The sequence below is a fragment of the Ixodes scapularis genome, unplaced genomic scaffold (assembly GCF_016920785.2).
Source record: "Ixodes scapularis isolate PalLabHiFi unplaced genomic scaffold, ASM1692078v2 PGA_scaffold0__279_contigs__length_252992795, whole genome shotgun sequence".
Classification (NCBI taxonomy): domain Eukaryota; kingdom Metazoa; phylum Arthropoda; class Arachnida; order Ixodida; family Ixodidae; genus Ixodes; species Ixodes scapularis.
The window spans coordinates 240,412,944-240,439,913 of record NW_024609835.1 but is presented as its reverse complement, the minus strand read 5'-3'; the positions used below and the strand labels follow the sequence as shown (position 1 = coordinate 240,439,913).

Here is a 26,970-nt window from a genome sequence, read left to right as displayed (position 1 = left end):
AAAATAAGAAGGGAACACAGCTTACCCTTTGAGGAACTCTAAAACGTACACAGTTCAGTAGCGCTGGTGAGTCTAGACAACCATTTACAACCTTGTACAAGAACATAAAGTCCCAAATCATTTGTCTAGATTTTAAGCCAGTCAGATTACAAATTCTATTATATTCGTAAAATACACTGGGTTGTAAATGGCGATCATAAAACACACTTACAAATTTTCTTTGGATGTGCTCAATACTAGATGATTTGGTCACTCCAATGGTGTTCCACACGATTGAGGCAAGCTCAACTTGGCTTCGTGCAAGGGAACGAAAGGATATGAGAAAACAAAGTGGCTTCCTAAAGTTATTAGATATCTGCGTTATGTGACACCTAAGACATGTAGAGACGGAATCACAGCACGTGCAACCTGATGATTAAAAGAAATCTCAGTATCTATGTAAACAGCCAAGTCCCAAAGCAGACACATGAGTAAAAACTAGTATCTAAAGTGTAGCAGAAGTGCATAATGTCACATTCTCTACTGCGTGAAATAACTTGTTTTCGAGTTGTTCAGAACAAGGCCATTAGACATGCACCACTTATGGTACGTTTACACTTGCGGATCCGCTAGCGACTCCGCCCAGCTTTCACCGCTGGGGCGAAACGCTGGGCGAAAAACGCGGCGGCGAGCCCTTTTGGTCCAGGACATATTTCTGCCGCCGAATGAGGCGTTTCGCTGACCGGAAGTGGCATTCTTGCGCGGTGCGACGCTGCTTATGTCACGAGTAGACGTTCTTTCAGGAGCAGCAACGCCCGGGAGAGAGAGAGTCGAGGCAGGAACTCTCGCGCCTTCTCGTCATATTTGACGAGACGTTACGGGAACCGCTGCCGCAGCCGATGCTGCCGCCACTGCTCGAAGGAAATAGATGTAAACACAACCAGCTCATCGCCGCCGCCGCCGGGAGCAAATCCGCTCCCACGGCGGCAGATTTCTTTTCAGGTGTAAATGTACCATTAGAGATGGAACACACATCCCATTGAATACAGACAGTCTCCTACAGTATTTGTCAGCTGAATGCAGAATGCCAGTTGACCAGCTGCCTCGGCATGATGTAACTACAGGCAGAAAAAGGGTAATCCTTCATAACCATACAGAAATCTAAAGGAACCATAACGTCCCCGACAGTGCATACACCCTGATGGTAAAAGCAGCAGAAACCTCTATTAGGACAGGATGCTGTTTACAAGGCGACCAAAATAAAATTAGCTATATTAGTGAGTGCAGGTTCACCTTAATAGGCGATTTTGCTGCGTCATAGTTTGTCTTGCAGGCGATGCTACAGGAGAGCAATCAGTACTGGCCAAATTGGGTTGTAAAAGTTTTCTTAATAGCCTGTCACGTGACAATCAACCATTTTCCTTCCTGCAATGCAACGGCATTTTTGTGTGCCGAGACCATGAATACGACACGGGCGAGGCCGGGGAGGTGATGTGGCCTCTGGTTGCAGGGCCCCAGCTGGGTGTCCAGGGCCACATGCCTTCCCCGCAACAGCAGACGGAGACCGGCCAGGCCATCTCTGCGCACACAGCAGCCGTGGTGAGCAGACGGACGGGCACTCCATTTCGTGCTAGGTGTTGTCTGGGAGCAGCACATCCGTGGCTGTCGCCTGATGGGAATGTCGATTCAACTTTGTCTGCATCCTCGCTGACCCCTTTAGTTGGAAGGCATGAGTCAATACTGGATGAAGAATTTGTGTCAGTATTACTTAAGACAGGTGTGTGCCCTAAAAAATGGAGTGTTTATTAGTTGCTGGAAAAATAGTGCCGACCAATGCATTTTGTTTCACTGATTCGAGCTTGTAAGAAAAGTCTGTCATTACCGAATTGAAGGCTTTTGGCTCGTATTAATCAGAGTAGCTTTGAAATGCCCATTCTTTTTGTATGGGAAAACGTCCAGTTCATACACCATTTCCCAGTAGAACCTAATTTTGTGGCAAAAAAAGGCACGTTTTACAGTCAACCTCAATAATTCAAACTCTAGTACGCCACAAATTTTGTTTAAATTATCAGAAATTCATCTAAATATGATACAAAATAAAATAATGATTTGCCATATGGATGGCTATGCATGCAAAGCAGATATTTGATGATTTCCTCTACATAGGCCTGCTGATGATAAGCAGGGTATGCCACTCATGGAACATTTGTGAAATGTATGACATAATTTTATCTTTCAAAATTGTTGTTTATTGTGGACTCCTTAGACAGCACATGACAACTCAAAACAAAATTAAGTTTGTTCATCAGGTCAAGAAGTTGTCTGATGTGGACTATGAAGCCGGGGACACATGAGCGATGCAAATGGGCACCGTGCAACATTTTGCATAGCAACTTGTGCGGACACTGTGACGTCGACCTATGCAATGCCGCCATGTCACAGCATTTGCGCAAGTTGCCGTGGAAATTTTCACGTCGTATCCGTTCATGTGTGCCTGCCCGTGCCCCGTTGAGAGCACTTCTCACCGAGCACCGTAGCACTGCAGAGAAGCAACACCCGCGGAAGCAAGCTCCGTGAGTGTGGCCTCTCTGCAGCGCACCGGTGCTCGGAAAGAAGCACACTAAATGGGGTTGCGAGAGCAAAAAGTATGCATTTCACGAAGACGCCGTTTGAATTAAGCGGCTTATGAGTATTTTAAAAACGCAGCGGGACAACCAAAATTTTGAAATTTGTTTGAATTAACCACAAGTATAAAATATTTGAGTTTGAATCATCGCGAGCCCACTGTGTACTGCTTAGTTATTTATTTATTTATTTATTTATTTACAAATACCCTCCGGGCCCTGAGGAGCATTGCAGAAGGGAGTGGGTGGTTAGTGCGAGGCCAAACTTGGTGCTATCGGTGATGGTGACGATGCTATCATCCACAGTGGTAGTGGGTCAGAGAGAATGTTGGAATGCTGTTTTAATGAGCAGAACGCAAAAGTGCAGGTGAGCTGGTGTATATTAAACATTTAGTGAAAAAACCGAGACTGAGATAATGTCAGACTAGGACAAGGAAGAGAAGGAAAACATTGAGCCGTTCTCCTTCTCTTTCTTGTCGTCGTCTGTCATTACCTCAGTCTCGGGTTTTTCACTAGAATGCTGTATAGGTAGTCTTAGGCCGGGAAATCTTGCATGTGTGGTCGAGTCTTGCTGAAATATAACTGGGCGGGCTAAAAAGGGACTTTTCTAAAGTTGCAGAATAATAAACTTTATGAGGACGGCAAAGCCGGGAAGTTTTTTTTTGATGAGAGGAGAGATTGGGAAGGGTTAGTTGTGATTTCATTGCAGTAGCACTTGAAAATGGGAGTAGTTTAAAAGAATAAAGCGGACAGCACGATTTTGAACCACTCCGATGATTGCATTAGTAGTTAGGCCATTGGAGTCAAGAACTGCACCTTGTCTATATATTTGGCACAAAAAAAGTAGGCTGTGGCACGAATGGTGAAACACTGTTTGCCAATGCTTGAGAAGTTAACGTCTGAAAAAGAGAGAGTTTTTCCAACTGCAGTCCTCTTCGGGCATAGGTAGTTTATCTCCGGTGACACATTGGTTTTATGCGGTCTTGTCACTTACGGCTGCTAGTGGTCACTAGTGTGGGGCATTGTTCCTGAGTGCTATCTTTCTCCCCCTTCACGCTGCCAGAGGACTCTCCAGGTGAGGACCGGCCTGCAGCTGTTGGATGCTCGTTGGCATCCCAAGTAGGCTGGCACATTCTTTGCTGTTACTAAGGGTCTGCTCGGCTAGATGATTGGGTGGGAGTGGGAAGCAGGCTACCATTTGATCTTGTACAGCGGGATCTTGCTGATATTTTTTTTACTGGACTGCTGAAGGAAATGTATTATACAGGAAGGCTTGACTTTCAAAGCTGGTAGAAAATTTTTTTACTTTGAGCATAATAATCCCTATTATTGAGAGCATCTAAAAAGTTTTAGACACGGTAATTTAAGCCAGTCAGAAAGAAAAATTCATGACAGGCAGGGAATATATCAGTTTTCACCTCGGCAGCTTTAGTGGTTTGTAACCTAAAAAATGAAAAATCTCTCAAACTTGCCGTTGGTGCCCTCTTTCATTTCAGAGCTGCCCCCAGAACATGTATTTTGCTTGTCAAAATTAAACTTTAGACCCTACTTGTTTCGAGATGAAATAGTCCATAGATAAATCATCAGCGATAAAAAGATGCCGAAACTTGAGGGCCTGGTCTAGCACCACTTGGGTTGCTTCAGCTTTCTGGGCAATTTGGACGGAAGATGCGAGATAATCTCTAGAGTAGTTTCACGAGCACTTGGAAGGACCTTGGAAGTATGGCTCATAGAGGCAGCCTGAATGCCACAAACCTCAGTCAGCTCGTCAAACTCGTACTACACCCGTCTCCCGACGTGCCTTTCTCTTCGCAATATCCGCCTCACCATTTCGGAATGGGCTCGCAAGTCAGCTTCCTTCCTTTCACTCGAGTGGCTGGTACACGGCACTCGAGCCTTTGAGGGGATGCCTCGGGGTTGGCTTACTAACGAGGAGAAGAGCTTTGAAATGCAGCTGACGTATCAGTCCCGACCGAGAAGTCCAGTTTTTGGTAGGTGTCGTTAATCCGAGACCAAGCCCCGCGTGGGGTACAGATGCAGATCAGCGTGCCAGGTGGTACGCCCGATCGACTAGACGGTTGGCCGAGCTTGGAGTGACGGCCTCTCGCCTCTCAGCCCCCGCAGCAGCCGCACGTGCGGGAGCTCCCGTCAGAGCCCCAGAGGGCGCTGCTGAGCAGCCTGGACGCGGGACGGGAGGCCGTGCAGGCCTCGCTGCGAGAGCTGGACCTCCCGGAGCAGCGTCCCCAACTGGGCAGCGACCCGGCCTCGCTGCAGTGGAAGCAGCAGAGCCTGGACACCCACAAACAGAACCTGACCTCCCAGATCGCCGCCATGAACGCCGCCACTGCTCAAGTGGTCACCCTTACGTCGGGTGGGTGCCCACGCATCCGCCTTCCGCCCTAGAGTTTGCTCGATAACTGGAGCAGGACTTGCAAATTGCAAACCCGAACCTGCAAATTGCCTATTGGCCTATAGAAATAATTTGCTAACCTTAGGCAGTGAATGTCTTTCTCATCAAGATCAAGCTTCTGCCTCACAATCCATTCCGGCCTAACTACCTTGCGCATTACTTGGTCATTGAGGGCGAAAGCAACGCATTGAAAGTCTCCTATTTTTGCATTGACTAATCGCATTGACTGTCTAACTGGCAACAATACTTCACTGACACCGTCGCAAAGTGGCGCGACAAGAAACAAAAGAGAGTGGAGACGGGCGAAGCGACTAAAGGACAAATACAAAGACGCAAGCAACACTGCGAGGAAAGTAACCTCTGTATTATGTTTTGCTGCTTATCCCCGAGAGGAGGAGGAGGAGGAGGTGGAGAGGGAGGAGGGAGGGAGGGAGGGAAGGGGAGATAGCAAGGTCTGTGGCCAAGTATGGCCCGTGTTGGGCTGTTCGGCCATGTGGTTGGGCCCTTGGGCACGTCGCGTTTCACCCCAATCCGCGGCCATCTGTGCTGGCCGCGGATAGGGGTGAAACACAACGCCCGAACGATGCGCGCAAGCAGCGGCCACGACGGGCCGCCAGCTGCTGCTGTTTTGGTCCTTTCGTGCGGCAAGAGCTTTCCGAAACAAGAAACTGCGCAGCGCTATGACAACGCTGGCTTGGTGATTCGATAGCTCCATGTGCTCAGTAGAGTCGCAAAATTCGATCACGAATGTACATCAAAATTCTCTGGTCACGATTATAGGTCGACCCTTAATTTTTTACAACATTTCCGAAAAGAAAAAAGGTAGTCTTATATTCAAATAAATACGAGAGTCTTGGTTCGACTCTTGTCTGATAAAAACTCTTTTTTACCGTGATGGCCTCTTCCCCCCACTCTAAACCAATCGGTGTCGAGCCAGGTTTCACTTTTGGGCTTAATGAAATGCGCGACGTAGCCAAAGAACATTTCACAATAATCTGTAATGTTTGCAGACAGTAACCCGAAAACTGCTGTAGTTCTTGCTCTTGGCCTCTCTGAGAACGGCAGCTCAGGGCGCATATTTAGACGGGCACAGACATACTGTCCAATCCACTTATAACAATAATGAGAAAACCCGAAAATTCAATCGTTATAACTGATTATCGTTGTATCTGAACTAGAAACTGAGCGTTTTTAGTCTAAAAGTTTTAGAAACTGATCGTTACAAGCAGTACATCGTTATATGTGGTATCATTTTAAATGTGGATTGCACTGTACGTTTTCTAGCAAAAGGACTCTTCGTTCCCCCTCTTTGCGTTTGTCTAACGTTTGAGCCGACCTTCTTGTATCGTACGGACGGCTCCCTTTCGTTGCCCATTTGGTGATGTTAATGCGCTCGTCCACTGCAGGCCCGCCGGAGGAGGTTGACCAGCCGGCTGTTGGGGCAGCCATCACCACCATGTGAGTGCAACGCCACACCCTCGTCAGCCCCGAAGCGTCAGGAGGGCTGAGCCCTCACGCGTCTCTCCCTCCGTCGAACGCAGAGCGAGCAACCTGCCCGAAATGTCCAAGGACGTGAAGATGATAGCTGCCCTGATGGACGACGAGGACTCTGGGGACAAGCTGCTGGACGCGGCACGCCGCCTCTGCAACGCCTTCTCGGACCTCCTGCGGGCTGCAGAACCCCAGAACAAGGAGGTGGGTGAGGCGACGTTCAGCCGACCGAATCGACTGCGCTTGGTCGCCTTGGTGTTTGGCTGCCAATCGAGCGGGAAGCCCCGGTTACCAATAGTTCGGTACCCAGAATGCATCTCTGACAGGTGCATTTAGCGTCCTATTCTTCGGATACGTCGAAAGCGCTCCCGACGTCGCAACCAATGACGTCGCAAAAGCTGGAGCATCGTGTTGTCGGATGTTGTGATGCTGGCGGTTGGTTGTAGAAGGTCTAGCAAGAAGCGCGAGAGAACGCGAGTGTCGCTGTCGTCGCGGCGTACCAGCTCTGCATCGGGACGGGCATCTGCCACATCCTCTACTACGGATGGGCCACCACCGGAATGGGGGCAGGCAACAATGACATGGCACTTCAGGGGGAGCACTGGTCTTCGAGCTTTCCTCTGTATTTCATGACCAAACCCAATAAAACTGCACGAGCTTGCTCGGGTTTTAGAGCCGATTTTAAATATCTGAGCACTTTCTGAATCGGTACATTAGTCCTCAATATAAAATAAAACTCGCCTCTTTATGTTTGGAGGAACAGTAGGAAAATATATAAAACGACTCAACAAAATATTCTCTTTCATACATGGCTAGATACCGTATTTACTCGCAGAATGGACACACTTTTTTTTTTCCGAAAAATCGATGCAAAGTTAGGGGGAGCGTTCATTACGCGAAGTAAAATTTTTGCGTCCGTATTTCCGTATTTACTCGCATAATGAACGGACCTTTTATCCTGAAACATCGAAGCAACTTCTTATATCTTTGTGCGCGGCGACCGACCCCTTAACCCCAAGCTGTGCAAAAAAAAAAAAAAAAAATTTTTTTTTCTTTGTTTTTTGGTTTGTTTTTTTTTTTTTCGTTTTTTTTTTGCCGCTTTTCTAAGCTGTTTTGTTTGCTTAGGCGTTGCTTCGGCGAGGGCTCGCCTAAGCAGCGCCCTCGCCTAAGCAGCGCAGTTTGGTTACGGGGGTCGTGCGTCGTGCTTGCGCACGACGCACGACCCCCGTAACCAAACTGCGCTGGTCAAAAAAAAAGAAAGGAAAAAAGCTTTTCTTTTTCTGTTGTTGTTTTTTTTTTCTCAATTCCGTTTTTTCTTTTTTTTTTTTTTTTTTTGCCGCCTTTCGCAAGCTGTGTCGTTTGAGGGCTTCTCCGCTCCTCTTTCTTACCTCCTTGCGCACAACGTGCGACCCGACCCCCCCCCCCCCCCCCCCCGTAACCAAACTGCGCTGTGCAAAAAAAAAAAAAAAAGGCTTTTTGTTTTTGTTTTTTCTAAGTTCCGTGTTTTTTGTTTTTTTTTTCTTTTTGCCGCCTTTTGCAAGCTGTTTCGTTCGCTTAGAGCGCTTCTCTTTCTTACCTCCTTGCGCGCGGCAGCGCGCGAAACCAATGTCCAGACTGTGCTGTGCAAAAAAAAAAGCTCCTCTCCATGTTCTTTTTTCTTGTTTCCGTTGGATCTTTTCGAATTTTTTTAACGCCTTTTGCAAGGCATTTTGTTCGCCCACGCTGCCCAGGCATTCGCGACCTCGCTGCACCAGGATAGAAGAGTGCGTTCATTTCAAACGCGTTGGGGGGGGGGGGGGGTCAAAATTTTGACATCCGAGTTGGGGGTGCGTTTATTATGCGAGTGAAAAAAAAGTCAAAATTTTGAGAGCCGACTTGGGGGGTGCGTTCAGTACGCGAGTGCGTTCATTGTGCGAGTAAATACGTTAACCGGTATCGAAATCTATTTCTGCAGCTCCATTTGGCATTGACACCCTTGCTTTTGGCAGTATTAGGTACATACGAAGTGTAAAGAATGCAACGTTGGGAGTATTTTAAGATTTGGCAGTTATTAGGGACATTTAAGTTAGTGTTCAATGTGTGGCTACTAAATAATAAATAGATAAGTCGCTCAAAATATTTTCTACGCCTATATTGAAAAAATCTGCTTGCAACATTCTATAGGAAGCGAGCAAGCCGGCCAAGTCGCGGCGGTCGCCTGTTGTTCGCAGCGACCTAGCGGTAGCCGCCGCAGGAGCATCGGTGACGAACAGCACGGTAGGCAGTGTCCCCGTCGTGATTACGAAGGAATTTAAGGCAGTTATGAATTCAGAAAGTTCCTTCGGTAGCCGGTGCCGTCGGCGCAGAATGACCGGGAAGTAAAAGCAACGAACGCCACAGAGGACAGTGGGCGATTACGAATCCGGAAAGCTTCTTCGGTAGCCAGTGCAGAATCATCGGGGGGAAGCAATGACGATGAGCAGCACAGCGGACAGTGTTCCCGGAGTGATGACGACGGGGTTTAAGGCGGTTACGAATCCAGGAATCTTCTTCCGTGGTACCAATATGAAGAAGGGAAAACTCCTTCGTGAATCTGGCCGCGTGTACGACGTGGAGGTCCGTTTCGATGGGCAAGTGGATTTTACGGAGCGCAGTACTCCGCTAACAAAATTAAGCGCCCGCAAAAAAAATGTAGTTGGCGTTGAGTGGACTGTGGTAATTATGTATGTTTATTTCTGAATCTGCTTGACAATAACTGGGTGATTTTTTTCACGCCGTTCCGCGATTCCCACTACTATCTTCCTGTAGGCTGATGGAAGCATCCAAGGGTAGGTAGGCTTAGGTGGGCGACCACATTTCACTTCTCGATTCCGGTAAAGTGTTTGCCGCATACTTTAGAGTTTGCCGTCAGTGTCTATGCTGTTCCATCGTCGCTAGAATAGAAAAAAAGTTAATTGTATTATTCGTCAGCAGCTTAAACAAAGCGCGAACTGGAAGGTAAGAAACGCCACTAACCTGTATGGACGCACAAGTCGCATCCAGGTCGCGCGGTACTCTGCCTCGTACGGCTTTGAAGGGACGATGTAGTACTTCGTGCTGTGCGCGATATTCGACGTACTGTTGCAGCCGACCACGCAGCAATTGTTGCGGCTTTCTTAGTGCGGAATAGCCATCTCAGAAATTACAATGCTAACCCACTACAACGCACAACCAACGCAGCGACTGGCAGAAGCTTCCCGATGCAATGGACCTGCTTGCCGCTAGAGGCGCCCTGGTCGGGGCTTGAATTAGATCCGCACAGTTCCTATACTTCACACATACATGTTCCAAAAAAAGTTATATTTCTAGATGTAGATATCCATGCTGCAGTGTTTTGGAGTCATCTTGACTGGCAAGCTTGTTGTGATTATGAATACTTAAAATAGAAAGAATAAAAACACGGAGCACTTTCACAGTGTGGTTGTCTGTGAAAGTCTTCCGTGTTTTTATTCTTTCTATTTTAGGTAGACTCATCTTCAATGCACATTCAGCCCGCAGAGATATTATGAATTGATGTATAGCTCAAATATTCATCCACAAACTGAGAAATCTGGAAGATTCAGAAAAACAATAGCTGCAGATCTCAAAATCTTCATTCTTGAAAGATGTACATTATGAATTTTTCGGCATCAAAGACCCATGTCTCCCCCTTAAGGGACGTTGTCAGTTGGAAATCGATGGACTGACTTTGAGGCTATAATGGATACCAGTCAGAGACACGTTCAAGGCACCTTAGTATTGAACGTTTTGCAAAGTGAGCCGGGAACAGCCCATATGCAGTCGGCTACAACTGACGACGGAGACAGCCTCGGGGGTGACGGAGGAAACATGCGAGTAAGCAGAAAGAAACAGTCACCAAAACCAAAGCACTACTACATACATTCGACGTCCGACGGTGGGAGGAGCCACCACCAGACGGTGACAGTGAACGGAGCGACTACAATTGCATTGACGAGGCCCCTCCCCCTCTGCAGCCACGGCAGAACCTGCTGAACGCCGCGAGCCGGGTGGGCGAGGCGAGCCACGCGGTGCTGTACACCATCGGCGAGGAGGACGAGGCAGACGCAGAGCTTCAGGTGGGCGTCTCCCGGGGGTTCCTCGGCGGGTCTTGATCGGCCGCCGCTCCTTGCAGGACCAGCTGCTGGGCGCGGCCAAGCAGGTGGCCAATGCCACGGCAGCCCTGGTGCTGCAGGCCAAGAAGGTGGCCTCGACGGCCCCGGATCAGGGCCACCAGAACAGGGTCATCGGGGCCGCCACCCAGGGGGCCCTGGCCACCTCGCAGCTGGTGGCCTGTGCCAAGGTGGGCGGGGCAAAGTTTTAATTTTGTTTCTTTTTATTACTGCTAGTAAAAACGGCCTACCCAATACAGCTCACTCTCGTGAGCCAATCCTGGAAGGTCTGGTGAATGCTGCAAAGGTGGCACGGCATGGGGTCTCTCGCAGATTGTGGCCCCGACCATCACGAACCCGAGTTGCCAGGAGCAGCTGACGGAGGCCTCCAAGGAGGTTGCCAAGAGCGTGGACAGCATCGTCGCCACCTGCGAGGTGGGTGGGAGGGATTCATGGATGCGTATGGCTACACCCTTTAAATCGGGTGGTGGTTTGTGCCACCTAGTCAGTGTTTCCTGGGAACTGGATGTCCTCTGGAGATCGGAGTTGGACCCGACTCTGGGCTGCTGTTATGTAATTTGAGTTCACATGTGCTTTCTGCTGATAGATTTCACAGTGCAGCTGTCTCTTTTGGTAGAGCGTCATCTTAAAGGAAACATGTAAAGGAAAAAAAGTTCTTTTAAACAGCCTAAATGGTAAAAAGTTTGTCATAAAACAAATTTACAATGAAGAAGAAATTTTTAGAGCTATATTTACGGCTCGAAGCGAATTTGTAGTTGGCACCTGTGGGAGCCGCCCTGGTCATGTGGTAGAACTGTGCGCCGCCGCAAAGCCATGCCACCTCCACATGCTGAGCGTGGTGCACTGCCAGTTGAACGCGTTTCTGCACGCCGCTGCCACCGCCAGAAAGGAACACTCTGGCGTGCCGCCACCTTTAATTTCTGACCGGTGCACAGGTCTATCACGAGGTGCTTGCGCTCTTTCAGGAGCATCCTTTACACTCTAAAAGTTTCTCATTAATCTTCATTTTCACAGCGAAGCTGTTAAGGGCTAGTTTCCCCAGTATTGTGTCTGCGGGAAACAAATGTTGACACAAAACTCTGGACAGCTACCGCCATCAATAAGCAATGGTGGCAACGAAACAACCGGCTTGCCGGTTCTCTGGTTGTCGCCGTCGCTCATAGATGGCGGCAACCTTTCCAGCCTTTCCACTCTGGTTTTCACCAGAGGGGAAAGGCTGAATTTCTCTAGGCGTCATCCTAGAAGTTTTCCTCGAGTTCCAGGCAGAGGGCTGCTGAACGTTTACTTTCAAGTCCTAGAAGTTGTCCTTGAGGTTGTCTTAGACGTCGTCCTTGAGGTCGTCTTAGACATCGTCCTTGAGGTTGTCCTAGACAATGTCCTTGAGGTCGTCCTAGGAATCATCCTTGCGGTCATCTTAGATGTCGTCCTCGAGGTCATTCTAGAAGTCGTCCTTGAGGTTGTCCTACACATTGTCTTTAAGGTCGTCCTAGACATCGTCCTAGGCATCGTCCTCAAGGTCATCATAGAAGTCGTCCCTTAGGTTCTATTAGACATCGTCGTCCTAGACGTCGTACTCTAGACATCGTGCTTGAGGTTATCTAAGAAGTCGTTCTTGAGGTCGTCCTAGACGTCACCCTCTAGGCATTGTCCTAGATGTTGTAAAGATAAGAGCTTCACTGGTCCTCCATCTTTACATAAAGTGGAAGGGCTCTACATTTTTTTGTTGTACTTTAAACGAGGATTGATAAGTAACTCTTAAAGCCCATATGAAGCTCCCGAAAGAGCGCAAGCACCACTTGTTCATAGCGGCCAGTCACATGACCATAGTGGCCACTTTTCCGCGGGCTCCATCGGGCACCAACTACAAGTTCGTTTCACGCCGTATATATAGCTCCAAAAAAAAAATTTTTTTGTTGTGAATTGGTTTTATGACGCTCTTTTTCCATCTAGGCTGTTAAAAAAAAAAAACTGTTTTCATTTGCATGGGTCCTTTAATGTGTTATAAATGGACATATCTGGTGGAATTCGCCAAATGTGGCTCAGCGACAATGGAGAACAAATGTGTACCATAGAATACCGCGCATCCGCCCATACCACACTAAGCACCCATACCTAAATTTGTAAGATCTGAGGAAATATGCACAGTATATTGATATTTAAAATTGATGGCCGGACAAGCGCCCATCCCCCATTTTTGCGCAATTATTTCTAAATTTTGAATGGGTGCTTGTCGGGTGTTTTACGATAAGTATCGAACAAGCAGAAAGTAGCCGGTAGCCGATTCTGGGTGAAAGTGATGCTGGACTTCAATATCTTGACCGAAATCATTCTTTTGGACTGCTTGATTATCTGGACTGCCCAAAAATTGGCTGCCGTCTGTATGCGATTCTAATAAGCGACCATGCTTCTTCGAAACTAAAGGTTGTGAGGAAAGTAAATGCTTACTTTTGCCTACAATATTTTTTTTAGAAATCTTTGCGTAGGAAGAGATACCAAGTTAGAATCATGTGATAGATTGCCGGGTTATTTGCCTTCTTAATATGTACTTTTCAGGCAAAATACGGGAGCCTCAGTAGGTTGCTAGAAGTATGGTCATCCTTCTGATGTAGAGGGCCAACAGAAAGGAAACAGCAACAGGAAAACCTAAATACTGGGACTAGTTTTCAGTCGAGATGCGCACAATTTGGTGTGTCGGCCTTTAATCATTACCAGGTTGTTTACTCCACTTGGAATAAATATTTTCCTTTCCTGCCTTATCTGAACTGTACAAGGGGGGTGAGCTGGGCAAGTTGGTACAATGATATGTTGGAACATAACAGCACACAAAGGACAAAGGAAAGGAACACACCTCTCTTCCCTTCGTTTGTCTTTGTTCTTTGCGCATTGTTATTTTTAACAAAACATCAATCTGAACCGCAAAACTTTTCCCGCTCACGCTGTTCTTTTGTACCTCTTGGGAAAGCGTGGCCACTTGCTGCTGGTATACTTCCCATCACTTTAAAAATGACATCCTCAACGAGGACCTTGTCTTCAAAATCGCACGTAAAGGGCCGCGTTAAGCCCATTCTCATTCACTGAAATGCATATCGGAGAAAACACATGGTGGGCCCCTGCAGGACGCGACGCAGGAGCAGCCCCTTCTGGGCGACCTGCGTGCCGCCGCAGCCCGGGTGAGCCACGCCCTGGAGGAGCTGCTGTTGCTGGTGCGTGGCGCCCCCGAGCGCAGGGCCCGGGCCTCGGCACACGACGGGGCCCTTGACACCATCTTGGACGCCACCGACCGGCTGTTCTCCTCCACGGGCGACGCCCCCGAGATGGTGCGCCAGGCCAAGGCAAGTCAAGGTTGTTGCGTGTACGCGTCTTAGCCGACAGTAAGTGCCCCAGTGTTGTGTCGCGATGGCTGCCGGTCAGGGCTGAGAAAGTGTTGCGCACGATGGCGCAAGAAAGGACAATGCGACGGCCAATGAGCTCCGGTGGCGTTCGTTCACGTGATTAAATTCCTCGGTGACTCCGAGGCAAAGTGCCAGTCTACCGATCCCCTGTCAGCGGGTTGGAATCCCGGCCAAGATGTCCACAATCTGACGGAAATCTATTGCGGAGAAGGCAACCAAGCTTTTGAGTGTGCATGAAAAGATTCCAGGGTGGTCAAAATGATTCCTCAGTTTTTTGCTGTTGCATGCCAGATGCCTTTCTTTGGTTCAGTACATAAAACCCCCAAATTCAATTTTGTTTACCTAATTACACTCTCTATTGAGCATAATGCCAGTCTGGGGAGTCGATTGATCAGTTTCTCGAAGGGTTTTTCCACCTCAGTGCAGCGGAATGCACGAAGTGAAATTTACGTCGTACGTGCAGGTGCTCGCACGTGCCACTGCTCAGCTGATCCAGTCTATCAAAGGAGAGGCCCAAGCCCAGCCGGACTCGGACCAGCAGAAGCGTCTGCTGGCCGCCGCCAAGGTGCTGGCAGACGCCACGGCACGCATGATCGAGGCTGCCAAGGTGAGTGGGGGGTGCGTGCCCACTCTCGGAGAATGGCGCCTCACGGGCGGCGGGGGCTGTGCAGGGCTGCGCCAGCAACCCCCACGACTCGGAGAACCAGGCGGCGCTGCGGCGGGCGGCGGAGGAGCTGCGCAACGCGACCAATGTGGCCGCCAGCAATGCCCTCAAGCGCAAGATTGTTGTGCGACTCGAGGTACGTCGAGGTTGATGACCAGCTGGTCTCCTCTTTTCGTTGGAGTGCCACTCTTCAATCCGGAAATATGTATAGTGCCCTCACCGGCTTCTTGATGCGGTGCAGCAAAGCGTTTTGCTCATCAGTAAAAGAAGCTGTCCATATTGGTCTAGCATTTTGCGATAGACCCTTCTCAAGAGTAAGAGCCATCTAGTGGCAGTCTCGAAAGCTCTAGTATTTCTGAAGTAATGGAGGTGGTAGCAGAACGTGATCAGCTAAATCAAGCATCCTCGCCTTCATCAGTAAGTGGTGACAAAGAGACCAACGTTTTTTTTAATCAATTCCCCACTTTCTGCTCTGTGCTTTCCAAGTCGTTCGGTTTTCCTGGTGTGAACAAGTTGTGTAATGCTGCCATTAGAGCATCAGGTTTGTGTCTGAAAAGGGGAGTAGATTGACTTTCAAAAAGAGTTTTATTTCATTGCTTTTCGTTTTGTATATGTTCTACATGCCCTATTTTTTCCCTCGAACTGAGAACTGCTAAAGTTATTCTTGCACTCCTCTCTGGAATGGAAAAAATGATAACATTTCGATACAGGTTTTGCAGAAAAATGGTGCTTTATTGCAGTTTTCAGTTTAGGTTTGATCCAATAACCTGCACATAGCACATCCAGTGACAGATTCAGAGGGGTGGGTCGGGATGTTTTGACACGCCCTTGAATTCCGTATGTGTAAAAATTTAGGGTAGGGAAAAGGGGGGAGCGGGGGCAGAGCTACGAGCCATCGAAACCAACATCCGACATGCTGACTCCCCTCTAAAAACAACCGCGTACAGCTCTGCGCACGTCACTACTTCCAGTCAAAAGGCTGCATGGCTCGCTCTCTGCCCTCGAACAGCTCCACTCTCTGGTAGCATCTGTGCTTCATATCAAGTTGAAATGGAGTCTGGTCGAATACTGGCTGATATCCGCAGTTGGACGCGAGTGCAACACTGGCGTGTTTTCCCGGCAGAATGCGGCCCGGCATGCCTCTGCGGCCGCCACGCAGAACATTGCGGCTGCCCAGAATGCGGGCCCCTACAACAGCAATGCCATGCTGCAGGACGAGCTCATGGGCACCTGCAGGGTGAGTCCTGGAACGGTTGTCCTCATCACCTCCGGGGGCTCTTTTTTGCACGGTGGTGCATCTACACATGCGTCGACTCATCGCGTTTGTAGCATCCTTTGCTTCGATAGATCATTGCAGCAACCATCTACGAGCGCTAAGGCTTAACGAGCGAGGCCCGGAAATTGTGCGTTTGCCTCGCACACTGTGCAGGTAAAAGTCATTCCTACGAAAATAAATCTGCACAGAAAAGGCACGGGGACAAGTAGAAAGAATACACAACTTTTACTCAAAAATACAAAATTAGAGAACAAAGTGGGAAAGCTTGCAATGCCCTCGTCAAGCCACTTTATACCAAACTTGGCCGGATTGACTAGTAAATGCAAATTCAATATCGAAGATATTGTGTGGCTTATCACAAATGCAAATGTCAGGATCGTGTTGCCGAATGCAGTAAACTTTGGGAATTTCCCTAGCCTTGTCCTTGTTTATGTGTCTTTTTGCACCGTTTTTCTTTTTTCTCGTAACATCTACGACCTTGCCAATCTTCAAATGTTGTTTACAGGTTTTAGTTGAGCTAGTTGGTACATATTGGTGATGGCTCAGCTTGAACAGAAACAGATATAGAAAGGACGGGAGAAAAAAAAACAGCTCACTAACAACTTTGCTTTAGTAGGTACACTTTGTATGTGTAATCGTCTTCAGAGGCTATTCACATATACACAAAATAGCTATTGGTTTTAAATGATATTTACACAAGGAAATGATAAGATCAGTGATGTGATTGCTGCGCCAATTGCGCCAGACTGCGCCAATGGGCTAACCCTGCTACATCCTGCTACATTTAGCCAAAATATGGGTAATCTGCGCCAAGCCAGCGCCAAAAAAAACAGAAAAAAAAACACAATTTCGGTCACCTTTCAAAACCGAAACTAAACGGACTACCGTAACTGAGCATGCATCTGTTATGTGGTGCAAGCGGCCGCCCGACACGAAGTACCCTGCATCAATTGTCTCTCTGGTCTTGCATGGTTTTCCCGCCGTCTCGCGTTTCGCACTCTCGTCGTCTCGTGGGTCTTGTCTCGCGTCTTTTCTAAAAATATTTTCAACGATAGACGCTGGTGTGTGCGGACGCTCCGACGCTAGCGTGCCGGGTACCAGCCATGCCGTCATGCTGTGATATGAAAACACATTTTTGCGCGGCGAGAGTTACTCTGTGAGCTGAAGCACTCGCTCCTGAAAGCAACGGCCGTGGGAAAAGTATATTTGGTCTCTGCCTTCCAGTCACCGCGGTCGCGCGACGTTGGGTGTTACAGCCCCACGTCGCTGCACACATGGCACTTTCTAAAATGACACTAGGTACTGCGGCATGCTCATCAACATTCCTGTTCTTGTTTGAATCATACGTTACTTCAAAACTCCCTCTTTAACTCAGAGACTGCTGTGTCGAAGTATTGATCACCTATGTTTCTGTCGGTGGGCTTTCTTTCGAGAGGGACCCCGGTACGTGAAAAATCTGTCGTGAAAGAAAGTTGGTGAAGGGAAGTGAGCTAAAGCAAAGAATGCAATGTCTGCACGCTGAACCCACACAGCGCGCTTGTTTGTCTCGAATTCAGTCGTTGCACAAAGCGGTCCAAAAACTTTTTGACCCTGGCTCGCGATGTCTTGCATCGATGCGCTCAGGTTCTTTTTTTGTGTGTTTAGCTCGTGTTTGTTTGCTGGCTTGGCAAGCGTGCGCCGCTGGACTGTTTTTGGTCGTACGCTCGAAAGTTAAATTTTGCATACAGTTTCGGGAATCAGTTGGCGACGAAGCGGAGTGGCATGGTTCCCATTTTGATCGAACAGCCGTTGTCTCCGCCGCGCTACGAAGCACGCGCAACTGCAAGCCTACAGAAGTTGCCGTCACGTGCATGCGAAAATGATTGCACGGTAGACGCACCAGCCGGGACGCTTGCAGTCCATTATTTTACGTTTGCTTACTTTTGACGATTATCTGGCACGTCGGGAACCAGTAAAACATTAACAAGTGTTCTTTTTTTTTGGAATTCCTCGGCAACGGTTACACGATTGTGTACACTTCTGGAATGTCTCAGCAGTAAAAGTACCAGCGGTGAGTTCCGTCACAACACGTCACATCAGAACACAACACAACACAAATCCCTTCGTTTGTACAGCAGTTAGAACAAATATATATATATATATTTTTTTTTTTTTTTTTTTTTCTGAGGATATTTGCTTTAAAAGCCACTTTTGCTGCTCCAAGACACTGTTTTGGTTGCTCCAAAGGCCACATTTGCTGCTCCATACCACTGTTTTAGCTGCTCCAAAAGGTGCTCCAAAACGGCTTAGGCCAATCACATCACTGTAAGATTTACCATTACCCGCTGAAATTTCTCCCACCAGTTATCTGGGTGTGGCAAAGCACGCGGAGGAATGTGCTAACACCTCATTCATCACTATCCGCACCAAAGATAAAGAGCAGTATGCCAAACCCAGATAACTGGTAGGAGGAATTTCAGTGGGTAATGGTAAAGTTAATAATTTCCTTGTGTAAATATTATTTAAAACTAATAGTTCTTTTCTGTGTATGTGAACAGCCCCTGAAGAAGATGATTACATACACGAAGAAGTGTACTAAAGCAAAGTTGTTAGTCAATATTGTTTTGTCTTGTCCCATCCTTTCTGCATCTGTTTCTGTAATAAAATGGAAAGATGGGCAAGTTGGTGCATTCTGCGAAAATAAAAACATCAGGGAACGGGACAAGAAAGACGAGACAAACAAAGCGGTACTTTCAACTGAACTTTGATGCGGAAAAACACAGAAATATGTGGTGGTGATGGTGATGGTGCAATGTACACAAATTCTTTTTGTGGATAAAGTACAAAACGAGTGTGTTGGTAACAGTAGTTAAACATGAAAAAGATACATAGGAAGGGGGGTAGCGGACAACGAAGACTTCCAACTAGCAACAACATTTATTGACCCGAAGTTTGCATATATAGGTGAAGGAGGGGAGGGTGAAAGATACCACACTGGAAGAGGGAAAGCGATGGGGGAGGGTGTAGAGGCAAGAGAGTGAAGGACGATCCCGTGAAGGATGATCCTGTAGATGTAACTATGGTGCACTGATGCGTTTTGCTTCGCTGGCAAGCCTGATGCTAAAAGCCTCGAAAATCTTTTTATCGATTTTGTTTTTTTTGCTTACCTGGAATCTTTGTTTTTTCCAGTTCGGGCTGGCAGCAACATTCGTGGCAGAACCACTGACATATTCACATCAAGTGGCCTGAATGTGTCAGTGCTTAGTTTGTCTCGCCTTTCTTGTCCCATTCCCTGGTGCATTTATTTTTGCTGTTTCTGTAAGTTCAAGCTGACCCATGACCAATACAAATGTTGCTACTGGAAGTTATTCCCAGAGAATTTTTTTACTGGGCACAAGCTGTAGCCATTTTTTTTTATTACTATTAAGGCCTTTTATGAACTTTATTGAACTAGAGCTGATCTGTACATCGACGAAAGTGTGCATATCTTTGTGTTTATGCAATTTATTTTTGTGGGTAATCTGTCTGAATTATAGTTTTTGCTCCTACAGTCAAACCCGTTTATAAGGAACAGCAAGAAACGCTACGATCAGTTCGATATAATAAGTAGTTTGATATAGCAAAAAGCCTTTACTACGAACTTTCACGATGAGTTCGTTGTAAGGCGAGAGCTTCTATTTCTTTCTCATCTCTTTACTTCCGCCTTGTAACAACGCGCTGAATTTTTTGTTTTTGTATGCATGCAGCATTGTTTTTTTTTTTAGCTTATCTCCCTTTCTGAATCGCTTCTCTTCGTGGGCAAATGCTTTGGGATCAAAAGGTTTTTTTTTTGTGCGTGTGTGCAGAGTGTGTTTTTTAGCTTCTGAATCGCTTCTCTTCGCTTAATCGTGTTCGCAACTTGAGCATTTGGAATTTTCTTTCTTTCCTACTTCTTTTTTGGGGGAAGGGACAGGCTAGAAGATGACTGTTAGCGCGTTTTTGGAAGCTTTCCCGGGGGGAAAAAGTTCTATATAGCCAATATGTTGTTTGTTATAAAACATACTTTTTACATGCATTTTTATTTAAATTTTGCATGAGTTTGATATCGACAATAATTCGCTGTACATGGTTTCGTTCTAAACAAGTCTTACTGTATTTGACTACTAAAGAGATCTGATAGTGCAACCCTGTCAAAATTTTAGAAAGACAAAACTAAATAACATTTTGGTCTATTGACAGCTATTGTCGACCTATATTTCAATTGGTGTATATTCCTCTATTTGATGCAGAGTTTTTTGGTGTCTTCATACGTTTTGAGTCGTGTGCAAACAGTAGATTTTAAGTTCAAAGCGAATTTGAAGCGAATAGTGGTTTTGGTAGAATATTTTGTAACCACATATAGAATAGTTTCTTAGTCTTTCACGACTGTGCATCATGGTTAAACAAAAATTCATCGGAACTCGTGAAGGTTGTTCCCAGCCTCCCACTTGTCCACTTCTAAGTTTAGTTGTTTTAATATAACTACTATATGAACTGTGGCATGTAAACAACAGGCTTGTCGCAGTTATCCTAATTGCGAGGATCTATAAATCTGCTTGCTATACGCAGGTATTCCTTCCTCTATTTCAAATTTTATGAAATAAAAACAAAACAAGCGTGAATGTTGAATGCGAGCTCTCGAGACATTGCCCCCTAACATAGACTCTTTCATGATTGTGGTGGGTTTGCCCCATTGATTGCACTTCTTACCGAGCACCTTTGCACTGTGGGGAAGCAATACCCGCGATGGCCGGGAGCTCTGTGGGTAATGCTTCTCCGCAATGCATCGGTGCTTTGTGAGAAGTGAACTCAACAGGGCTAACCAGCCGCAAGCAACACTTTGAGGAGCATGAATATTGGAGTTCACCGCAAAGCGAACATTGAATAGGGTATTCGAAACTACTATTAGAAGATTTGAATATTCACACAACACTATACACTTTGACATCCAAATTATAAAAAGCACGGAAGCTGCCCTAAGCTTTCACATCCCAACCTTTATTTGTAGTTTTGGGTTGTGACTCCTCCCCCTCACAGTCTTCTCCACTTAAAGGGAAACTGCACTTTGAAAATCTTTTATTTTTACAAATGCCTTAATAGGACACATATGTCATCAAATAAACTTTTTTTTTTAAAGGGAAACTGCACTTTCAAAATCTTTTATTTTTAAACGCCTTAATAGGACACATATGTCATCAAATAAACTTCTTTCAATAAAAAAAGAAAAGAAAGCACAATATTTATGCTGTGAGACTCATTTTGATTTGGGATCCACTCAAAGGAGCCTTGCACATAAATATTGTGCAAAAAAAAAATTTATTTTTGGGACCAAAGTTTGTTTTGTGACATACATTTCTTATCCATGCACTTAAAAGAAAATGGTTTCGATCTGGATGAGCATCGTGTCAGTGTGCTGTCTTGTATCAGTACTTGCCTGATGCATGTTCAATACCACAGGCTATCGGGAGTACTGCACTGGCTAAATTTCTCATCTAGAGCGTAAACCAGTGTCGCCATACCTCAAAGGCAGACCAACCTTATGTTTTCTAAACAAAAACGGCACATTTGTTTTTGTTTGTTTGGGCTTTGGGGGAATTTAGTTTTCCTTTAAGAATGGTCGACAGTGAAAATGTGCAGTTGCAGGTTGGCCATGGTCTAAGTGCTCTGTTGTAGTTCTGTGTGAACAAAGTTTGCTGTGCCACCACCTGGCGTGCCTTGGCGCTCACCGGGCTCTGTTTGCAGGAGGTGGCCAGCGTGATCCCGCGGGTGGTGCAGGGCATCAAGGGGACGGTGGCTGAACCAGACAGCCCCGTGGCACACCTCAAGCTGGTCTCCTCTTGCCAGGACATGCTACAGGTGGGAACCCTGGGCCCAGGGAACTCCGGGGGTAACCGCATTCAATCAAGAGGCCAGTGTCCTTTTGCTCGGTGCAGTGTCCTGGATAATGGACAGCGAAGATTTTTCCCAGATTTTCATAAAGCTGGTACCTGGGGGGTTCAATATTAATAGCGACAGCTGTCAGAAAATTGGGAACCAAACGCGTGAACGGCAGCACAATCTTCGAGGACCCGGTGAAAGTTTCATGAAATCGCAGCATCGGTGAAAAGCAGCACAGCATGCATCGAAAGTCGCATCGAAACAAGCATTGAAAGCAGACGCCGGTACGGAGTCTGCTTTCGATGCGAGCTGCGCTGCTTTCTCCCGGTGCTGCGCTTTCGTAGAACTTTCGCCGGGTCCTCAAAGGTGAGGCTACTGTTCACACCGGGTTAAGAATCTGCTTCGTCGAACAACTTCAATCAAGCACGAAATCTCACCTACGGTACAGTGTACTAGATCCACGGCTATTTTATGGCAGCCTGCCGCCATTGCGCTCTCCGCCATATTGCTATGATGGCTAGAGATGATATAAATCTACCAGAAAGATGGCCGACCGTGGCCGCATTCCCGTCCATAGGCGGAGCTGGTCAAACGCGATCCAGCAAATAGACATAGAGATCAGTGATGCAGACCGTTGCAAGCAGAGAGAGACTTACGGAGGGTTGAAAAGGGTGGCCTTTAAATTTACAAGCTTTTACAGTTACCTTGCTAGCCATGCTCAGTTAAACTGCTAAAACGTTGCTCAGTGCAGTTAACTTACTGTGGGTTGACTTGCCACCACCAACAAAAAACAACAACAAATGCATGGCCAGTTTAGGGAGGTTAGTTCTTAATTGGCAGTTCTGCATCATGGCCTTTTCGGTGGCAGACAGCATCTGTTACTGTTTGTGCCTCCCCCACTCCTCGTAGCCACAGCTGAGTTGCGTGTCGAAGAAATATCTGCCTGCAGCTGGCGTATGCCTCTGCAAAGTCTGCAGATTGTCCAGTAAACTACACAGTTGTGTTCCGTCTTTTTAGGCCAAAGTTTGAGCCTGAACGTTTAGGGCCTGCAAATTTGTTCTTCCGAATTCTCGTGCCACAGTTTACGCCTTTTTTTATTGGTGCCAATGAGAAATCTTCATTTTTTTGTACAAGGGTGCAACATCCAATCGGTGGCATGAGTAAGAGTTTTCTCAGCTGTAATTTGGCTAAGGTTCTACTGCAGGACCAGCCTCTACCACTTACAGCGAGTACGGGAAGAGGCTGCGGGATCGGCTACTCGTCTCGGCCAATGGGGTATAGGATGAAGGAAGGAAAGTTTGTTCATTGAGCGTTATGGGCAGCCAGCTGCGATTGTATTTTGTGCGGTGGCATGGTCTTGTTTGCATCCTGTCCAAAGCTCTTCGTTGATTTCTTTTTTTCGACATGGTCGGCAGTGAAAGGTAACAAGAGACGTCAAACCATTGCTAAGTCTCTCTGGGGTTCTTGTGTGCAGCCGACATCTGAGCTGGTGGCCTCGTCCAAGGCGTGTGTTCCAACAGTGGTGGAGCCAGCATGCGCCATGCAGCTGAGCAACGCAGCCAAGCAGACCTCCCTGACCCTGGCTGACCTGCGCAGCGCCCTGGGCAAGGTAGGGCCAAAGGCTGTTTGATGAAAATTTATCTATTATGAACCACGGATGCAACATTGTACACTACATTTCCTTTGTCAACTGTTTCGACGAGTCGAATGGATGGTGTGGAGATTCAGATGGCGTGATTTGACTCTGTCATTGAATGAGGTGAGTTGTTTCTTCTTCGAAGAGGAGCAGTTTGAGCCTTGCAGTATTAGTGCTGACCTGGGGTCTTTATTTATCTTATTTGGCAATACTGCAGACCCCACAAAGGTCCCAGGCTGGAGGGTTTTTAATACATAACAGGGCAATGCAAAGAAAAAGTCGCCCCTTTACCATACTAGCATGGCAGGCAGTGATAGCCCTACAATAATGCCCATATTTGGGCGATGTAGGTATTCAAATAAATAAATAAATAAATGTGATGAGGTAGTGGCCCTGTGTCGTGCAAGATAAGAGTGTAAGCACTCCGTAAATGTCTCACTCATGGGTGCCATTTTCTGCGGTTGCAAAATGTAAGTGCAACTTTCTCCAAACCTATTGGAATGTTAGACATAATGGACAGAGCATGCGGAAAACGGGGCAATTGGAATGCGGCAGCACCGAGCAGAGCCCTGGCGCCAGCTCTCAGGAAAAAAGAATCAAACACCCGCGGCAAAGCAAGTGTCTGCTGCCTTTTTTCTTCTTTTCTGCCGCTCTCTCTCGCAAGCTCTTTCTCTGGGGAAGCATAGAGCAGAGTGCCGCTGTATGTCTGAACGCATGTGATGTTTGGCCCTCTCTGGGAGTTACACGGAGGCACTCGAGGACGAGGTTCAACTGGCGTCGGTGTGCAATCAATGAGGAGACGAGTGCTGCGTCAGTGTTTGGCTGGCAGTTGGCCAGTCAATCTCCATTGCTAACGCCTAACCGGATATGGTTACCGTATTTACTCGAATATAGGTCGATGCCTTTATATTAATAAAGGCATCGACCTAAAATAAAAAAAATAAAAAATAGGTTGAGTTTTTTTTTTTTTCTTTTTTTTTTTTTTAAGCAGGGGAAAGTTTGGGCAAAAGAATGAAGCAAACCTTTATTCACAGCACTCTCAGCTAAACCACAGCGCGATGCTAAAAACTTAATCGCTGTCAGAACTTCCGGACATGCCCTCGTCGTCGGAAGCATCGTCAGCTTCGTCGGCATCCTCACGAATTCGCTGCAATACCTTACTGACACCGTTGCAAAATGGTGACAACAAAAAACGAAAAGAGGTGGAGATGGGCCAAGCGACGAAAGACCAAATATAATGAAGCGAGCACCGATCTGAGCCGCCGCTATAGTCAGTTACAGGTTAAAAAAGGTTTCGAGGGAAAGGAAGGCTGGGAAGAGGAAGCAGAGGGAACGCTAGAGAGGGGAGGACATTTTCGTCTCTCCTTTCTAGCATTCCGTTTGCTTCCTCCTCTCCAGCCCTCCTTTTATTCGAGTACTTTTCTTAACCTGTAACTGACTATAGCCGCTGCGAGCAATGGCAACACCGCGAGCCGCCGTAAGCAAGAAGTGAAACCTGGCGTTTTTTCTTGCTGCACGTCCACGAGGGGGAAAGGAGCGGAGAAGAGCGGAGCGGGAGCGGTGCGGGCAAGGTGCGGGCAACACCGCCTAGAAGACAAGGCCGTGGTGCTGACATTTTTGCTTCATCAGCGAAGGCCAATGCTGGACACAGATTGGAAATGAGTGCTGCATCAGCGCCCGGCTTCAAGTCAAGTTTGAGCCGAACGTTAATGCTCTCGTGTCCAATCTGTAACCAGCGTCGGCCTTCGCTGATGGCGGCATGTCTATCAGACTACGGCTTTGTTATCTAGGAGGTGTTGGTGCAGGGCGTGTTTCGTCCCCCTTCCCCCTTCGTGTGCGTGAGCGGCAGCAACCGTGGACAGGTGCAAAACCCAAGACCCAAGGGATGCGTGCGAGCAGCGGCCCGCGAACTGCTGCTATTTCGGTTGTTTTTGTGCACCAAAAGCTTTCTGAAACAAGAAGCAGCGCGGCGCCACGCAACGCTGGCTCGGTGACTCGTTAGCTCCATGCGCTTGGTAGGGTCGCGAAATTTGGTCACGAATGTAGATTGAAATTCTCTAGCCATGATTGTAGGTCAACCCTTAATTTTTTACATTCCCCCCCCCCCCAAAAAAAAAAGGTGGATTTCCATTCTAATAAATATGGTAGGTGCCAGCCATATAACACGTTCTGTGTTTTAAAAGAACAGAAAAAAGCACACTATACAATGTCTGAACGAAATTCCTTGGAACAGGACTCTTGTTACTCGGATTGCGTCGCGAGCCAACAAATCAATATTAAACTGCGAGTGCACCCAGCAAGTGCCTAGAAGACCAATATATTTCAGCTAGGGAGGAACAATGCGAAAGCAAAAACACACAAAATTAACCTGCATCAAGCAGTGGTGGCTATAGTTGGTGGCAGGTTAGGAATTCGGTGATGCAATCACGTAGAGTTCAGTCCTCGAGTGCTATGTGCCTGCTTTGAGCCTCTCCAGTGTCGAGAAAATAGTATATGGTCTGGTTCACGATGTCAACTGTTTGAGCGGGATCCCCTCATCACTTTGCTTCTGTTTTTATTTTAATGAGATGTGGATGACAACAGGACACGGTGACTTCATTCTATGACACCTTTGCATAAATTGGAACGAGGTGACCATTGCTTGCCTGGCTTACCATGCGACTGATCACGATGATGAGACTTGGCCAGGGTGTCACATTTTGCCAATGAACAAATTGTACTTTGAAAGCAACAGTGTACCACTTTGATAACAGCAGCATTTTCACGTCATTTCACAGAATCACATAGAATAAGAGCTGATACTGCCATGATTTTACCCTAACCTCAGCCAAAGGCTAGCAGAAAACGAGCCGACGTCAAAGTGAATGGGGTAGTGCGAAATGCCCGGGTAGGGCCACACTATGAACAAACCTAAATGCTGTCGCAACTGTGCAACCAAAACTCTGATAAGTAAAAGTGTGGTACTCCTGGGCCACTGCCTTTGGGAGTTCCATGTTCACGGCGAGACACTCTACCACAAAGCGGGTTCGTACTCGCGTGGCATGCTGCTCGTTGAGTGCAAACAGACACCAGTCACGTTGGTCACGGTGATAAACTCTGTTTATTTACAATGAAACAATCGACAAGAACACAGCGGCTATAAGCTGGTGAACGCCGTCGGTGTGGAGATCGCCCACGGTCGAACGGTCGTTCACAAAGGTACAAAGGAGGGGGTAAACGCTCACCGGTGCGCCGGACGGTTCCCCGTTGTCGCCGCCGCCGAGTCCCAGGAAGAAGAGAGAGCGAGATACTGCTGTTCACTGATTTTAAAATAACGGCGGGGGTGAAGTAGCCAATCAAGGAGCGACACGTCGATCTCCTTTCTGCGGGGGTTCGTTACGAAAATCGCCCCAAAGGGGGAGAGGGCGAAGCCACTCACAGTGGTAAGCAGCGCCACCTCTTGCTATGTCGGTGCGGCTGCCACGGCGTGCCAAAAC

At 47.2% G+C, this 26,970-nt stretch overlaps 1 protein-coding gene across 6 annotated transcripts in view; it reads left to right on the top strand.

The window, feature by feature from the left end:
- LOC8043368 (talin-2) overlaps positions 1-26,970 on the top strand; it is a 292,667-nt gene that overhangs the window by 221,570 nt on the left and 44,127 nt on the right. For all 6 annotated transcript variants that reach the window (XM_040206599.3, XM_029972690.3, XM_029972691.4 and 3 more), the window contains exons 16-28: positions 1,490-1,578; positions 4,719-4,974; positions 6,420-6,471; positions 6,555-6,708; positions 10,497-10,598; positions 10,655-10,822; positions 10,965-11,066; positions 13,769-13,984; positions 14,508-14,651; positions 14,716-14,844; positions 15,832-15,945; positions 21,724-21,837; positions 23,333-23,467. In XM_040206599.3, the coding sequence (XP_040062533.1) occupies positions 1,490-1,578; positions 4,719-4,974; positions 6,420-6,471; positions 6,555-6,708; positions 10,497-10,598; positions 10,655-10,822; positions 10,965-11,066; positions 13,769-13,984; positions 14,508-14,651; positions 14,716-14,844; positions 15,832-15,945; positions 21,724-21,837; positions 23,333-23,467 (1,775 nt within the window). The remainder of the gene's footprint in view (positions 1-1,489; positions 1,579-4,718; positions 4,975-6,419; positions 6,472-6,554; positions 6,709-10,496; positions 10,599-10,654; positions 10,823-10,964; positions 11,067-13,768; positions 13,985-14,507; positions 14,652-14,715; positions 14,845-15,831; positions 15,946-21,723; positions 21,838-23,332; positions 23,468-26,970) is intronic.